Here is a 19,138-nt window from a genome sequence, read left to right on the forward strand (position 1 = left end):
ATAGATGCCCTGATCATTGTCCTTTACAGCCTATAGTAGCCCTCTATATCCCTGGGGACTCTCTGTTTTTTAGAGTTTCCCCGAGTGATACAACCCACTTTTTTGACTGCACTTTAGTAAATCAACCCCTAAGTGTGCATAGCTCTCTCATTGCAGGTATACTTTAATAATCTAGATGATACATATGCACCGAGACAAATGTTTGCATTTCTGCAATTGTTCCAAAAGAAGAACCTTATACTATATGAATAAACTATTTATATAATCAATTACAAAGATAAGAACTAGTAATATAAAGATACCCACATTAGTATTAGTATACACGTTAAAAACATAGGGCCTGATCCACAAAAGGGATACGCCGTCGTATCCCTGTTTCTATCTATGGAACTGATCCACAGAATCAGTTTCTCATAGATAGGCAGAAGATCCGACATGTGTAAGGGACTTACACTGTCGGATCTTAGGATGCAGTACCGCGGCCGCCACTGGGGGAATTTCTTGTCGAAATCCAGCGTCGGGTATGCAAATTAGCACTTACGGAGATCCACAAAGCTTTTTCGCTTCGTTTTTTCTACGTAAGTATTAGTTTGCCGTCGCAAAATTAGGGCTGCTTTTACAAAGTGTAAACTGTTTACACCTTGTAAAAGTATACCCTTCTATCCCGCGTCGCTGTAATTTTTTTTTTTTTTCCCGCCGCAACTCTTTTTTTTACGCCCGTCGCGATTCTCAAAACCCGGCGCAACGTAAATCCGCGCAAAGCCCGTCGGGAAAATAATATCGGGAGCATGCGCAGTACGTCCGGCGTGGGAGCGCGCTTAATTTAAATGGGACTCGCCCCATTAGATTAGGCACGCCTTGCGCCGGACGGATTTAAGTTACACCGCTGAAAATTTCTAGGTAAGTGCTTTGTGGATCAGGCACTTAGGTAGAGATTTTGCGGCGGTGTAACTTAAATGGCAAAAGCTACGTTACGGACGTTTTTTGTGGATCAGGCCCATAATGCATAGAGTGCAACTTTTTTTTAACCATAAAGATAATTGCAATTTTAATACAATAAGTATTTTCTGTCACCTCTGTTACAATATACACTGGGTACCAACCTGTCAATGGCTGTACTTGTTGGCATACTTCTCCCAAAACCTCGAACTCCCATTTGCCGAAAGTAGGGTACACAGGAGAGGTTGGCAGCAATTATTGCTAAGGAATCAGAAGGGTTCAGGAAGAATCCATTTTGTCCTAAAATCATGTATCTGTCCTGAAACATATGTATAAATGAATCTCTTTAAAACAAATTATTATTACTTTGTTAGCTAACCAGCATTGCATCAGCTTTCAAATAAATATATTACCAATTGACATGCATACAGTACTTAAATAAAGGCTACTTTTACCTCTACCCACTATCTGTTCTATTAGCCTGAAACTAAACATAATCTTAATCCTACTGATAACACAGGCTAGAATTCTTGTTGCCTCTTATCCTGCTTTATAATCCCTAACATCCATTTTTGGTATTTCTTTCTTGGATGATAAAAAAGCTTGTATGGATAGAGTAGACTAAATAGTTTTGGTCACTCAAGCCACTCTCTTATATTTAACTTCATAGACTAGTATATCAGGGTTAAGGTTAATGCATGAAAATGTATAGGACCAATTCCCACTACTGCCTTAATTTCCTCGCAAAATGTTTTTTCCTAGGCAACATTCCCTTCATCTTATAAAAAAGTTAAGGCTATACCTAAATATAAAATAGCATCTTAAATAGTTGGATAATTCTGAGTTGAGCTAATTGTTCACCCCAAAAATCTTTTTAATGCAAACAACATATGAAAATTTGATTTGTAGAGCTGGGATTTTTTTGCGGTTTTGTGTTAAATCCAATATCTCTTTCGTTGTCATTAGATAATGAAATGATTGTACACAAAACACAAGCACAATTCCTGTACCTAGAAGCACCCCTCTTGATATTTTAAAGAACCATCACATCACAAAAAAATGTGTTACCATTTACAGAACAATCATTTATAGAAATGATGGTTCTATAGTCTATATAGAATTTTGTACTATAGTCCAACTAACATTGTCTTTTGCCACATGAGTAGTCTAAATCTATATAGAGATGACTGCCTAGCAACTTGGTGGTCAAACTGTGTCCCCTAGACACTATGAGGCCAAATCAAAATGTGAGTTACATTTTAGTGGGTTGTACAAGCCCAGCACCACCCTCCAGGGTTAGGGTCACGATGCAAGTGATATATAAGAGACCTGTGGGTTGATTTACTAAAGGCAAATATCTGTATACTTACCTATTTTCAGGCCACTTAGGTCTGGTCACATGATCCGAAGCTGTGTCTGCAGGGGACCAGAGGCTGCAGGGAAGAGGAGGGGGCACCGGAAATGAATGGGCCATTGTAAGCCTATTGCCAATCTCACCACTGCCAGGCATTGCTAGCCATTGTTCAGTGTGCCTTCATTTCCCTGCTGCTTACACTGGCTGGCACACGGGAGATCATGTGACTGAACTAGAGTGACAAAAGAAAAGTATACAGATTTTACTTAACAGGTTAGTCAGAATAGTTGTTAGGAGTTGGGAGGGATCATTTTTAAGATTAGTTAGGTTTATCATAGAGTTATCATAGAGTTCTACTTTTATGTGCCTCAAATTCCAGAATTGGGTGCATGTAAGAAATGAGTGGTCACGAGCTTTGGAGCATCTGTGTTTTCAAAGCTAGATGGGGCACCATGAATACAAGATTAATCCTTTAAGAGTACACAGAGTACAAGCACCTACATACTATATAAGTTACATTTATTCATAGCTGATGAATAGATAGATAGATAGATAGATAGATAGATAGATAGATAGATAGATAGATAGATAGATAGATAGATAGATAGATTTAAAATTTTAATATGGGCATGAAGGATGCTTTTCAATTTAGGAAGTTCCCCCAGACTATGCAATTACTATGTATCCCAGAATAGTTTAGTGATGTCAGTAACTAACTGTGCTCCCAGCAACACAAAATGCTGGCTGAGATAGCAGCAATCTCTGAATGCATGAAATACTTACTCCGTCAGCATCAAATGCAGCTCCAAATCCATGTTCCCCTCCCTTCATAGCCTCCAGAAGCCCAGTGGCATATGTTAAGTTAGGGTCAGGATTCTGCCCACCAAAATCTTCAAGAGGGACACAGTTGACTGCAGAGTTGGCAGGTGCTCCTAATTCATCACACAAAATTCGTCGGACATATGGACCCATTACTGGAAGAAAGATGACACAATGTGCATTCTTGACTAAGACAGTGCTTAGCGGCTGGTGGCACAGTTCAACACACAGGCTTAATACCCATAACGTGTCGGAATTAAATTCCATTGAGCTAACAAGATCTGTTATTTTTGTATATGGACACCTAGGAGCCAAGCTCTAATAGCCAAGGGCTTTGAACAGAATACCATTCTCTAGGCATTCACTGGGTAGGGTCAAATTCATCTCATTTCCTTCCCTTTAAATTTTAAATCTTTTTTGGAAATGCTGCTGATGTGCTCACAGCAACTTTGATCCATTAAAGATAACATAATATGTTCAAGCAAATTATCAAGAAACAGAATGAAGTAATTATTTACTTAAATATATAATCTAAATATGTTATTGCTATTTGTTAAGATTACATTTTACAATGATTAAGGAAGTGATATATTCCATTTATAATAAATATGACCTATGTTCATATATACCATATGCTAGTATAAAGTACTATATATCTTTTGTTTGTAGAATAGTGAAACAGTTGTATTTAGAGAATAGTGATGTTATCCTTGTTCAAATTTGGCTTGTAGATGGAAGACAATGGCTACTGTTATACTCAGGGCTTTTTTTCTCAGACAATAGGTGCAGGAACTTACCTTTTCCGAGTCACTTGTTTTCTCTGCCCCTACTTACCTCCGAGCAACGTCCCTTGGTCCCATTCCCTACCCACCTCGCAGTTCCACCCCTTTTAGACAATACAGTACCAAGAATAATTTTGTTGTGCTAAGTCAATTGTATGGAATTTGGTTTCCCCTTCAGCCAGCAACATTAGATCCCCCTAACATCGTACCAGCCACAACAAAATTCCCCCCAGCAACAGTAGACTCCCAGCAGCATCAACAGATCTCCGCACAGCCAGCATTAATAGAATCTCTGGCAGCCATCAACAATAGACCCCTCCCCCAACAGTAGATCTCCTTCAGAAACAACTGACCCCCCAGCAACAATAGTTCCCCCAGCAGCAACACTAGACCTCCTCAGCAACAATAGACCCCCTGCAAAAATAGATGCCCTCCAGCTAGAAAATATCCACCAGCAGTGAGCATCAATACCCTGCAGCACACCCCAGCACCCCTTGACATTACATACAGTCAGTCCAGGAGGTGCCAGAACTGCGTTCCCGCTGAAAAGAAAGCCCTGGTTATACTAGATAGCATTTTCTGGTAAGAATATTTGTGACAGCAATGTAAGGATGTATACAAGGACAGCAGTGTGGATGTTATGCAAAGATCATTAAACACAAAGTGCAAGTTGATGTGTGCACTGTTTCACCCTGTAGTTGAGCTGGATACATTAATGTTATGCAACATGATTGTATGCGATGCTACTGAAAAAAGTTGTGCCCCCAACTTTTATTTTAACCATTATCTCCCATATCTATACATTGTAATCTAATGTCAGTGTACCTAAAATGTTGCCATTGTCATATTTGTTGGCTTTGGTTGACTCTTAATTGAACTTGTCTTGAATCTCTGAAAAGCCTTTTGCAAAAGAAAAAAAAACTGCCTGTACCAACCTATGACTTTTTGTCAGGAAATGCCCTTTGCTCACTCTTATCTCAAGGAAATTATAGTTTATTGTTTTTTAAAGATTACAGTTAGACCAAAACGTTTTTGTACCAACAGCAATTTCCAGAGCCTCTGGTATCCATAAGTATCCCAGATTATTCCTAATCACAAACATCCCAGTAAAAAAAAGTCGGGTAATAATGCAAACATTTACTGCAAATTATAGATATCATAGGTGGACAACTTTTGTCTGAAGTTCTACTTTAACTGTAGTCATCAAAAGGAAAACATTGCTGTTTATATAAAGAGCAGAGGCTGTTCACCTAGCAAAGTGAATGTTTACTGTGCAAAGTGTATGTTCGCTTTGCAAAATTAATGCTGGCAAATAAGGTGGAGCTGTTTTTACTTTTAATATCCAATCATGTGCTAGAAACGTTTTTTTTTTTATTTCCCCGGATCATGGGAACTGTAGTTCTTAAAGGAGTGCTGCACAACACAAGTGAGTGGCTGGGGACCTGGAGCAGTGCAGACAAAACACTGAAGTGTCTGTGCCCATACCAGGGACCATTTAACTGAGTAACTGAAAGTTAATCAGCTGCACCAAAAGCCAAAGTGTGCCCAAATTCTGGGAGAGCCATTGAAGATCCGATCATGAGGACTGAGATATCTGAGACAGCTAACTGCCAGGTGCTTGAGACCAGACCTGCTGCCTGCCAGGAGTACTGAGTTGAACTACACATCCTAAACTCTTGCCATACACAGTTGCTATGACGGCGCCGGCGGAGATGAGCGAGGCTGCCCACATCACTGGACCATGGGACAGGTAAGTGTCTGTTTATTAATATTCAGCAGCTACACTTTTTGTAGCTGCTGACTTTTAATAAACCAAAACATTTGTGTAATTCCCCTTTAACCTCCCTGCCGGTATGATTCTTTCTGGTTTTAGGTGCTGAAAGAGGTACAATTATTTTGCATGGAAATTTGGCGTTTTATACTGTAGGCCTGTAATTCTTAGGAATAACTCACTTAAATCTGTCCAAACTAGAGTCTCATAGACATCCCGGGTATGATAAAGTTTGAAACACAAAATCATAAATTATAATATAATAAATAACTATAACAAATAATAATGTAATTATAATAAAAATTATTTAATAATGTAATCAAATCAAAAACCCTGAAATTTGTTCAGTTGCAGAATTGTCGCTGTCATTACTTTTATTTTTTGATGACAAATTTCCCCACAAGTCACTATCGCCCAATTCTGCAAGTGATTGCGAGGTAGTAAGTAGTGGAACCTTATTCTAGCAGCTGTTTGTATTCAAGTGGCTAGAATGCCAGTGCAGGCACCAGATACTGGAATGAGAGTTTCAGCACATGGTGCTGGAACACAGGCTGGATTTATAGGACACTGGGATTTAAACTAAAGACCAGGACAGTTGGAAGGTATGACTAATAGTAGTTAGATGTGTTAAGTAAAGGTAAGAACAAAAAGTCAAGTACTGTCTGTCTGTAGGTGAGGTACAGCTGACTGTGATGTTAGAACTCGTGTGCCCAATAGCAGAGGCTGCCGGAGTCAAAAGGAAAGTCCTTAAGGAGTGACATACACCTGTGGCACTACAAGCTTCAGAAAACCAGTATGCAGTCAGATAGTCAGCAGGTAGATGATAGGCAGGCTGAAGAAAGGCATGCTGTGGACAAGCAGGCTGATGAAGGGTGGCTGAAGACAATCCAGACAGCATGTTCAGTAACAAGAAGTCATGTCAGGCTGCGATCCAAGTAGCGTGGTCAATTGCAAGCAGAAATTGGGTTAGGTGGCAATTCAAATATTGTGGTCAGTGAGGCCTCGTACACACGACCGAGTAACTCGTCGGGCGAAACACATAATTTTCCTCGTCGAGTTCCTTGTTAAGCTTGTCGAGGAACTCGACAAGCTTGCTTTGCGTACACACTGTCAAGACAAAATCTCCTTGTTCTCAAACGCGGTGACCTACAACACATACAACGGCAGGGGAAGTTCGATTCCACTGGCACAACTCTTGGGGCTGGTATTGCTAATTTCATGTGTTTGCGTGTTAAATAAAAGTTTGGTAAGAGACGATTTGCACTTTTCAGTCTGTTTCAGCTTTAAAAATGTGTTATCTCCATTACGAATGCTACTTTTACTCCCGTCTCATACTTTAATCTGAGCAAGCGCGGGTTTCTTAGCATACAGACTTTCGAGTTTCTCGTCGGAAACCAGCCCGACGAGGAACTCGACGAGCCAATTTGAGACTCCCGTCGAGGAAATAGAGAACTTGCTCTCTTTTTTGCTCGTCGAGTTCCTTGACAGTTTCCTCGATGAAAAACGTACACACGACCAGTTTCCTCTGAAAAAAAGCTCTCCCAGCAAGTTTCTTGATAGATTCTGCCGAGGAAACTGGTCGTGTGTACGAGGCCTAACAAGTAGATATCAGTGTGAGCAGGCAGGTGCAAGAGAAGAGAATGCCAGTGTAGAAACTCTATCACAAGCTCAGAGTACTGGGCTTGTGAGGTTTAAATAGTGCACCACCCTTGTCTAATACCAGGCAGCTGAAGAACCAGTACAAGCTCAACTGCACCTGTTGCTTGATGTAGTTTTGTTAGTACAGTGAGTGGCTGGGAGCTGCTCAATGTGGAGAAGAATAGGGATGGAGCAGGAATTTTCCAGCGCATAGACTGACTGGTGCTACTGACAAGGTGGATATAATATAAATCTAAATATGTAGCGATTTAATTTGTCTTTATATTGTAATTATGCATGCAATGATTTTTTTGTAATGAAGTATTCATTTTTAATGATTGCACTGGACCTGGTATAAGATGGTGGCAACATCAGATATTTAAAATGTATTTTGTGAATCCTTCACATAATACAAGGCTTTCTGTGAAAGCACAAGGGGAGAGGAGGGATGGATAAAAGACAATAAATAATAAACAAACAACAGCAATTCTGGTGGCATACATCCTATGGGAGTTAACTATTGATTACATAGCACATTTTGATAAAGGTTTGCCTGAACATCTAGGTAAGGTAAACATCCACTTTCCTAAATGAACACCCTCTGCTCTGCCAACTCTAAAGATATCGTAATTAATGTGCCATGAATATCATCTGATTATGCTTGTTTTAAGGTACTCGGGTAACAACTGTTATGTCAGTGGGGCACTTAAAATGTTAACATATACCCCTCACTGATAAAACCTAAAGGAATTGTCCACAAGCCAAGCTGGATTTTCCTGCATGATAGCATATTTTTCTCCTGCAATAACAGTGAATTGCCTCTGGTTAACATTTACACAAATTCCAACAAATATGTTAGAATATGAACATGTACTATCATACATCTGTCAGGCTGTTAAAACTGTTTGGAGGTTGGATCCAAAAACAATTACCTACTTTTTATTATTTTGTTTCTGGTTTCACATCAGTTTTAATACAATGAAAGCTGGCTAGTAGTACATTTGACACTGTATTATTTGTTACATCATTTATATACTAATGTATTTTATACAGCATCAGAGAGCATTATCCTTACCTCCATTCATGGCATCAATTCTTATTTTCAGTTGGTTGGGTCCAGTAAGCAAGCTTTTGATAGCATTAAAGTCAAAAAGTGTTCTGAGTAAATTGAGATATACCTCCACTGAATCCACTACTTCAACTAGGAACATAAGAACATTACATAGAATAAAACAATTTGTAAATACAAATTAATTAAAGCCGCACGAATAACAATGTCTATATGTAAAATATGGTAAGCCATAGAGACCACAATATGTATTGTTGTCATATCAATGTTTTTTTTTGGGCTGGGTGCTATTGGTTAATGGACATTGGCCATTAATTAAGCACCATACATTCTTCTTTGACTAATTGCATATTTCCTCATTCCTCAGGGACTACTAATATGTCACGTGTTTTCAGACTTCCAAGGAATTCACTGAGCTGTGTGAATCATTAACATTCCAGGAAACCTCCACAAATTATTTCTCATGGAAATCTGTAAATATAGCTGGAAAACCTACTGATAATGAGAATTAGTTACAGAAACATTGGACTGCAGAGTTTTTACTCTGGCGAACATGCTGGGAAGAACAGTCAACCTGCCGCAGGCTTTGAAAGTATTTCAAAGAACTGTCTATGAAAATGCACTTTCAAGCTTTTTTGAGAATTTGGAAATGTATGTGTGCAGTACAGCTTTATATGGAACCCATTTGTTTATTTATGGAAAACATGATAGATGTACATTATTGTAGAATGCTACATTTTGCATTGAATGCCCTAAAAGAAAATAATATGATCTCACTTCTCGATGTTTAAAATGTCAGAAAGACAAAAAAACTATATTAAATACCTACAATCATGGTGTATAGTAATTATTAAACTTTATAACGCTCATAATGGTACAACCAGGTCAAAGAATGTCTGTACCTCTAAATGGCTTAAATTTATTTTCCAGGTCAAACTCTTGTCTTCCTACCCTTGAGAGGTCAATTTGCAGGTCAGGACAAATAGCATACTCCTCTATAGTTTTACTGATTTGAAAAATTTTGTCTGTTACAGCATCTGGAGCAGGACCTGAAATATATAAAAGAAAGTTAAACAAAACATTTTAACAATATAGCATACATGTCCCTAGATCAAATCAGAACAGAGACCACATTTATTGTTGTTTAGCAGATGTATTTTGTGATTTAACTGCTACTGTAATTACAGACATTAAGGACCTAATCGCAGGAGGAAATGCAAACCACTAGGACATATGTACAACATCTGCATCAAGAAACATCTGTTTGGGGCAATAATTGCCTGATTTAGTGGATTGCCAATATACTGCTACATACAATTTCAAAATGTATTTTAAAAAACAGCAGTTGTAAAAATAATATAGAAAATTCTCTTCCAGGAAAATCCTTAGCACATGTATGTTTTTTCTTGCACTGCAATATTATGAAAAGCCCACCTGCTTTCTCTCTAATGCCGCGTACACATGATCGGTCAAGCCGATGAGAACGGTCTGATGGACCGTTTTCATCTGACCAAACCGATCGTGTGTAGGCCCCATCGGTTATTTATCCATAGGTTAAAAAAAAGCAATCTTGTTTTAAATCTAACCGATGGATACCTAACCGATAGAAAAAAACGATCGTTAGTAGGCACGACCATCAGTTAAAAATCCACGCATGCTCAGAATCAAGTCGACGCATGCTTGGAAGCATTGAACTTCGTTTTTTTCAGCAGGTCGTTGTGTTTTACGTCACCGCGTTCTGACACGATCGTTTTTTTAACCGATGGTGTGTAGGCACGACTGATCATTAGTCAGCTTCATCGGTTAACCAATGAAAACAGTCCATCAGACCGTTCTCATCGGATGGACCGATCGTGACTACGCGGCATAAGAGTATTCACAGATGCTCTCTAGTGGTAATTTTTTTTATGTAAAATCTAGTCATTAAGAGAGATCAACAACAGATTACAAAAACACGAAAATGTTACTTATGGTATATCATGAGCCTGAGACCTGACACTTTTAAGGCCCCTTATGTACCATTTCTGTCACAAGCACAAAAGAACCTGTCAGAATAAATTCCTACTTTTCAAGTGTATGTTGTCATCATTCCTGAAACCTTTCACTTTAGTAAAGACCTCTCAAGAAAAATGGAAAATTCTGTGTCTGGCAGGATTTCTATTTCAATCATGCTCTTTTTTTTTTTTTTACTTTTCCATCCATGCTGTTCTGTGTTTTATTAGCACTCATCACACACACTGTGGTCCTCATCTTCCATTTTGCATTAGGAAAATCATGAATGCCTGAGAATGTGAACTCACACTAATGAATCATAATACCGTAAGTGGCTCTTGGTAAATAAAAGCATTGTTATAGGCTTTGTTCACACAAATAACCCCAATTTTGTATATTTAGTGAAGGCTGTAGACTCTTAAAAGCATAAAGTGTTAGTCCATCCAAAACTGATAATTTACAACTAATACTGTTGTGCAGCATTATGTCACATACTGTCTTCTCATATCTTGCGATCCCTACAATAGTTTCTGGTTTGTTTCGCTCTTGTTTTGGAGTTTTAAGCATTTACCCACCTTTGGGTGTTCCCATCAAACATATGCATTTTCCATACTGTATGTAACAGATGCAATAGAAAAGCAGTGGGCATATGTAAGAACTCTTGTCGCTTTGTCCTGTTAGAGCCAGACAGGCTAAAAACAGTTTTCTTGTGTTAAGTTTTCTTTGTTGTGGGCAAGCAGCATGTGGTGTACCTGACACATGATGTGCATTATAGTTTGCTACGACAGGTTTAGAAAAATAACCAATTAATTTTAATTCTTTATGTCGTATTTCAAGGATGGCAGGTAAGATTTTATGTTTTTCATGAACGGTGGAACTCCACTAAGACTCATCAGTGACCTGATCACTAGTTCCACCAGCTACCTGTAAAAAAATAAGCTGTATTCTTATTTGTCCAGTGGGCGACTACTAGTATTAAACACTGCTAGGTTTATTTTTTTCAATAAGGGGTGTACTCACTTTTGTTGCCAGCGGTTTAGACATTAATGGGGGACCGCAAATTTACACTGTTATACAAGCTGTACACTCACTACTTTACATTGTAGCAAAGTGTAATTTCTTCAATGTTGTCACATGAAAAGATATAATAAAATATTTACAAAAATGTGAGGGGTGTACTCACTTTTGTGAAATACTGTATATTCACGGTTATTATTTTGCAATATGAACTCATGCATTTTATCTGTACATCTATAAAGTGTGCCTTGTTACAAGATTTTGGTGAAACGCCAATACCTTTATATCATTTTTAGCAAATTTAGGAAGTGTCACACACAATATCGCTTTTTTAAGCGGCAGCTATTCACTATATATGACCAATTAGGGCATCATCACATGTTTTTATTTGTTAACAAAATGTACTAAGCTTTGGGGAAAATTCCCTTTTAAAGTGAACAGCCTATTTGCCTTTAGTAAACAAACTCCACTATGTAAGATGTGAAAATGAATTTAATACCTCCGTTAGCAACATTAAACTTGATTCCAAAGTCTCCACCAGGCCCTCCAGGATTGTGGCTAGCTGTCAGAACAATTCCACCAGTTGCCTTGATTTTCCGAATTATGCAGGACACAGCAGGAGTAGACAACAATCCATTCAGACCAATGACTAATCGTCCAATCTAAATTCAACAAGAAAAAAACAGAGAAAGGGGTAATTTACCAGCTGCACTGGAAAAAGTTACACATCTGATAACTGCAGTAAGTCTTAACACCTCATCTGACCCTTTGGATTTAGTTCTTGCAGAGTATCAGTATGTCTCCTTTCCACATGTAAGCTAAATCCAAAGTTAGCTTCCTAATTTTCTAGATAATGTGGGTACTTTTAAACAAATATTTGTGAACATTGTGAATGTATCTCATTTACATAAAGCCACACTTATTTTATTAAATTATTAGTGACCATGGTAGTGACAACAAAGGATTTCCGCATATGGGGGAAATCTAAGGCCAACTAGCTGGTAACCATGGAAAGTGGCATGGCTCTTTATTTGTTAATACATTAATTACCAATATTACATTTCAGAGATTATTGCATTTGTAGCCATGCATTTGAGCCCTTTTATATATATATATATATATATATATATATATATATATATATATATATATATATATATATATATATATATATATACATACACACACACACACACACACACACATATATAAAAGGTGAAAATTGTTCAAATTTTCAAAAAGGGAGGGTAAATCAAAATGTTATGAAGCTACGCTCTGCACCTAGTTTTTGACAAATTTTACCAAGTGCTGTAATTCATAACTCGTCATACATATCTATTGTGTGCCATTATAGCAAACAGTAGGGTGTCTACTTGTAAATGTTTCCACACATTTTTTTTCACAACTTTAACTCAAGATTCACACATTTTCTAATTGCATTCATTATTGAAAACATTTTGAATCCTGTGTGAAATTTGTGTAAAAACATTAAAAAAAAGACCCATAGTATTAATGGGTTAAAGATTTAATGGGGAACAATAATAACAAATAATTTTAAATATCTTACTGTAGCGCTACCCTGGCAAGGGCCGCTGATTTAAGTCCCAGGTTCTTCTCCCACTAAAAGCAACATTCACTCCTCTGGCTCAGAAAAACTAGAGGTTGCCTTTTTTTTTTTAAGTTTATTGCAGATTAACTTGAATGGGATATAGGGAAGCTGTGGACACAGCGTCAGGACTACTTTTTAACACAGTCCTTTGAGCAGTAGGACGTAAAATGGACAGTACTGGGACACCATTAGCAATGTTCCAGGCCAGGTAAGCCCTAAATTTAGTGCAGCAGAGGTTAACAGAAGCAACAGTCACTAGGATCCCTCTTTGCAGGTCTGTACTAACAGACTTGGATGGACTTGGATGTTTCCTTCCAGACTCAAACAGTCTCCTCTGTGAAGCTTCCGGATCCCCAGTAGAACCTCTCTCTCTTAGCTCCAAACTAAATTTGCAGTAGGATAGACCCCTAGCTACGCATAACTGGCTTGCACTCTCCCAGACACCATCTGGACACCCTCGCCCAAGGATTGACTTAGACTGCAAAATAATTTAGACTGCTCATCTGCTTCTCCGACCCACTATATTTTGGAAGCCTCTAGAAGACACGATGAAGCAATCATACTTGCAGTCTGTAGAGTCCTGAGCAGACCAAATCAATTGCATGCTGATTACAGAAGAGCTACAGAAACTAACAATTAGTTTACTTTCACTTTCAACTGCAATACTGATGTTATGCTGCACCATTGGCCAGAAGGAGGAGTGCTAAAGCCTAGCAAGCCCATTAACTTCTATGCAGAGGACTGAGAATTCTGGAAGTTGTAGTTTGGGACAGCAGCCATAAAATGGGACCCATAGACTCTTTGACTACAGATCCCAATAGACACTGTGCAGTAGAAGGAGTGGAGAGAGGATTTTTTAATAAACTGCCTGAAAAAGTTCCATCTTTTGCCACACCTCTGTCTGAGTATTCACCTGCCAGTGGGGATGTGAGCCAGAGAGTAAGGACAGCCGGGGCAGCGCAGAGCCACCCACTCACCCTCTGCTTCCTACTGCTGATCATCTGAGGCTTTCAGAGAGAAACTAAGGGGGCCCCCACTTCTACATTGAGTGTCCACAGCAGCATCCTGGGATCCTTGTGGGAGGGCTTTCTGCCCATTATTGACACTGCTAGCAGAGACTGAGCCACTGAGAGCAGGACATCAAGTGCCTCCAACCCATACCGCATCTATACCATCCCTATACCACATTTCTGTCAAACCTTTACTGCACCCATACCAAACCTATACTTTACTTATACTGAACTGTCACTACATTTGCACAACCTCTTCATAAAGGGCCCCAACTATAGCTGACAGAAAAGCAACACAGGGGTTTGCCCCTCCAAGAAACTACCCTGCGAGTCTTTTTTTATCCCTTTTTTTTTTTACTGATAGTGCTCATCCAGTCGATCTAGGCCTAACATAGTCACTATTAATGTACTTCAGCAGTGTAGTCTCTTGTATTCATTAAATCAAGCTTTATTACTGCCCACTGCTGCACTTTATGTGACCTTGCTATTGTTTATGCTGATCTGCATGCTAAGTGTCATCTTATGACTAGTCCTTATAATTAATCTCTTTGTATGCTAAATTGTGTTATTGCATTTGTTAATCAATTTTCATTCTTGCCTCTTTACCCACCATATTGAGTGACAATATATTAATTTTGTCTTACTAACTGGTTCAGTGCCTGTTTTTTTGGACATGGTAGTGATAATAGTAACCAGAGATTTCCAGTGATTATCTGTGGTATTGCATGCTTTGTACACTCAACCTAGTGTGTCAGAGGGGCTGAAGTTCTTATAAAGGTGGAGGTAGAGAACAGAGGAAACATTTTAACCAGCGACTTCTACAGGGATAGCACTACACTATCAAAGTAAAACGTCTATTGTATGTGTAGCGCCTATGTACATATTGTGGGTCATTCTGCTGTATTGGGGTGTTCTTCTGACCCCGGTACTGCAGGTGGCAGCAGTGGAGTCGAGGTTTGGGTGCTTTTCCCAGCAGCCAATCACGAGGGTTTGTCCTCGCTGTGCATGCTGGGGAGAGGTATTTATGGGACAGACACCATTGGTTCTGGGTTCTTCTTCGTCCAGTGTGGAACCCACCTTTAGGGTGGCCACATCACAGCGCCCCGGCGATATGGCCTACCTGGCCGGGGCGTACGTGCCACGCGGTGTTCCTGGTTCTGGGACCATGTTGGCGACTGGGTTCCCTCTTTTGAAGATCCCCAGCTGGGTGCTGTTCGGTGGGGAGTCGGTCTGAGGAGCGCCATTGAGAGGCTGGCGGTCCAATAGGGCTTGGACGAAACCACTGGGGATCACAGGAAGCTGGACACTGCGGGACTGATCACCTGTCAGTCGGTACCTGGGCGACAAGTTGAAGGAGATCCAGACATAACTCAACCAAAGAGGCTTATCTCCAAGAATTTTACCCAGAGGGGACCTGTGGCAGAGGTATCTTCTGAGGTTCTTTGAGAAGGGTCTGTGGCAGAGACTTTCTCCCAAGTTCAAGTTCACCAAGGAGGGTCTGTGGCAGAGACTTATTCCTATAATTGTCCGAGTGATACTCCGGCTGCCAGGTCAGTGAGAGAGGCCTGTACACTGAACCCTCTCCGGCGGGAGTGGCGCAGAGAAGTGTTACGTCTGGGAGCAGGACTGTTTCCTATCATTACGCCTGAATCTGCTATCCTTCCTCCTTTCAACTTTACTTTCCTCACCACAAGTTTTATTGTTTTTACCCGGCTGGGTAATAAAGAGCACAGCAAAAGAGCACCTGCCGTGGACATTCCTTCACATTCCTTCACTTCTGTTTAAGCACATACGCATCATTCACCCCTAGAGAATTCGGAGGAGCCACAAGGTAACACGCCACCCAAAAATCCAGCAGCTCCAATGGGGGTAATGCTACATATGTTTAAAAAGAAAAGGTAGTGAGTGGTAGAGGGGCACTGGATATGGATTGTCACAGGTTATCAAAATGTAGACAAAGTCACTATTTCAGCTCAATTGGCCTGTATTCGGCAGCATTTTACAAGGACTAGCCCCCACCCCTCTGGAGAGGACATTCACCCAGGTTGAGAAATCAAGGTGTAATAGGTCAAAGAGAGCTCCAAATCAAAAATCCTTATGCCGTGACCGTTTTTAATGTCCTAGAAAAAATGAAGTTTTTCTCAATGTGATTCTTGTCAAGCCTGCCTTGCATACACACAATCGTGAAAAAAAAATGCTCGAGCAAAGCGCGGTGACGTACAACACGTCTGACAACACTATAAAGAGGAAGTTCCATTCAGATGGCACCACCCTTTGGGCTGCTTCAGTCTGTTACAGCGTGATGAATGTGCTATCTCCAATACAAACGCTAGTTTTACCAGAACGAGTGCTCCCATCTCATAACTAGCTTCTGAGCATGCGCGTTTTTTTCCCGACGTTAAAGCCTACACATGACCATTTTTCACGACGTGAAAAACGACAATGTGAAAAACGACGAGAAAAATTAGAGCATGTTCTAAATTTTTAATGCCCATTTTTCACGTCGAGAAAAATGCTCTGGAGCCTACACACGATCGTTTTTAATGACCAATTTAAAAAATTGCATTTTTCACGTCATGAAAAACGGTCGTGTGTATGCGGCATAAGTCCAAAGTTTTTATTGATCAGCTGATTAAAACAAGCAGGGCAAAGGACATCCAATGCTTTATGGGGTCACACAATCCCTCTTCATAAAGGGTTGAGTGAAATGGTAGAATGTTAAATGGACACAGCGATACTTCTAAGCAGGCTGATCTGCAATCAGGGAATGTTATAGACAACAATCAGTGCTGGTATTGACAGTGAAAGTAGCAAAGGCTTATGTTTATGTAAAACCTTGTTTGCTAAAATACAGCATAACTAAAGCTGCTAATACTGTTATAGCTAGATTCAGAGAGAGTTAGGCCGGCGTATCAGTAGATACGCCGACCTAACTCAGAATCTGCGCCGTCCTAAGTTTAAGTGTATTCTCAAACTGAGGTACACTTAAACCTAGCTAAGATACGACAGCCTGCGCCGTCGAATCTTAGGGTGCAATATTTAGGCTGGCCACTAGGTGGCGCTTCCGTTGAGTTGGACATAGAATATGTAAATGACTAGATATGCCTATTCACGAACGTACGTGCGCCCGTCGCAGTAAAGATACGCCGTTTACGTAAGGCATTTTCAGGCGTAAAGTTATTCAATCAAATAGCTGGACTAGTCAATGTTAAGTATGGCCGTCGTTCCCGCGTTGAAATTTGAAAATTGTACGTCGTTTGCGTAAGTCGTCCCTGAATACGGCTGGACCTAATTTACGTTCACGTCGAAACCAATTAGTCCTTGCGGCGTACTTTGGAGCAATGCACACTGGGATATGTACACGGACGGCGCATCACGTCAATCACGTCGGGTCACAGTTAATATACATAAAACACGCCCCCACATTTGAATTAGGCGCGCTTACGCCGACCAATTTACGCTACGCCACCGTAACTTAGGAGGCAAGTGCTTTGTGAATACAGCACTTGCCTATCTAACTTATGGCGGCGTAGTGTAAATGCCATACGCTACGCCTGCCTAACATTGCACGCCCCTACCTGAATCTAGCTAATAGTCTTTTTTGGACAGGTGTTGTCATAATACACTGATTAGTGGCTGCAGCTGCTGATCGAGAAAAACATTCCAGCATTTCCCTTTGACAGTAGTCAATCAAATAATCAACTTCTGTTGAGCAGGGATGCCCACACAATGGTATCTGCTGAACCAGCAAAATTTAAATCATTGTATGGCAAGCTTAGGAGTATGACTTAAATGTACTGATTTTCAGTTGTTTTTTTTCCATTAGTAGTGGAAAGAACTCAAAACCCAAAAATAAATACATAAAATTAAGTCCCATCAAGTTGTTAACACAAACATGCATCTCAGACTGGAATACTCACCTTCAATCCAGAGCTGTCCCCCATAGAACCTCTTCTTAGATACAAGAGGCCAGATTCATGTATATTTGCGGCGGCGGCGTAACGTATAGCATTTACGTTACACCGCCGCAAGTTTTACGGGCAAGTGCTTGATTCACAAAGCACTTGCCTGTAAAGTTGTGGCGGCGTAGCATAAATCCCTCTGGCGCAAGCCCGCCTAATTCAAATGGGGCGTTGATCATTTAAATTAGGCGCGTACCCGCTCCGAACCGACAGCGCATGCTCCGTTTTGAAATTTCCCGCCGTGCTTAGCGCGATATGACGTCGCACAGACGTGATTTTTTGAACGTCGACGTGAGTTACGCCTTTTCCTATTCACAGACGACTTACGCAAAAAAAAAAATGAAAATTCGACGCGGGAGCGACGCCCATACTTTAACATGGCAAGTCCAAAGATAGGCCAAGAAATAGCAGCTTTAACTATACGTCGGGAAAAGCCGACTAGCGACGACGTAAGAGAATGCGAAGGCCGCGCGTACCTTCGTGAATCGCCGTAAACAGCTAATTAGCATACACGATGCGGAAAACGACGCAAACTCCACCCAGCGGGCGCCGAAGTATTACACCTACGATCCGAAGGCGTACGAAGCTGTACGCCTGTCGGATCAAAGCCAGAAACCGTCGTATCTTGGTTTGAGGATTCAAACTAAAGATACGACGCGGCAAATTTGAAAATACGCCGGAGTATCAGTAGATACTTCGGCGTATTTTTTCTGTGAATCTGGCCCACGGTGTCTTCATCCCTCTTGGATAAATAGTGCCCAGCTAAGGAAGCAGAGAATGGTGCTAACATTATCATTTCAGTGTCATTCTCTGCATTATCAAGGACTACCTACTGCCAGTAGAAGACTGAACAAGACCCAGCAGGTCACATGACTGTCCTGAGGGCTTTGGAAAAAGGGAAAGTATAAAAAAAAAAGCATAACACAAATGCTGACCTTAGGGCCTATGTTTTGAGGGAGCAGGGGAAAAATGTAACATATTGTCCTAAGGTGGATTTTTAAGAGTTGAGACTCTCAAGGGTTACTTTATCTGTAAAAAGAAACATAGTTATGGTGTCTTAGTTTACTTTTCTCTTGTGTACCTAATAAATCGAGCAAAGCTATGTAAGGCAAATATGCAACCTCTAATACACAACTGTCAAACAAACTTACAGTACCTTTTTTTAGATTGGCCTGG

The 19,138-nt window shown here is 40.2% G+C and overlaps 1 protein-coding gene across 2 annotated transcripts in view; it reads right to left on the reverse strand.

Annotated features, from left to right (window-relative positions):
- Positions 1 to 19,138, reverse strand: part of PGM5 (phosphoglucomutase 5) — a 163,496-nt gene that overhangs the window by 118,920 nt on the left and 25,438 nt on the right. For both annotated transcript variants that reach the window (XM_040356968.1, XM_040356962.1), the window contains exons 2-6: positions 11,881 to 12,043; positions 9,275 to 9,421; positions 8,379 to 8,504; positions 3,077 to 3,267; positions 1,104 to 1,258 (exon numbers count right to left, since the gene is read on the reverse strand). In XM_040356968.1, coding sequence (XP_040212902.1) covers positions 1,104 to 1,258; positions 3,077 to 3,267; positions 8,379 to 8,504; positions 9,275 to 9,421; positions 11,881 to 12,043 — 782 coding nt within the window. The remainder of the gene's footprint in view (positions 1 to 1,103; positions 1,259 to 3,076; positions 3,268 to 8,378; positions 8,505 to 9,274; positions 9,422 to 11,880; positions 12,044 to 19,138) is intronic.

Source organism: Rana temporaria, chromosome 1, assembly GCF_905171775.1.
Source record: "Rana temporaria chromosome 1, aRanTem1.1, whole genome shotgun sequence".
In the NCBI taxonomy this organism is placed as follows: Eukaryota; Metazoa; Chordata; class Amphibia; order Anura; family Ranidae; genus Rana; species Rana temporaria.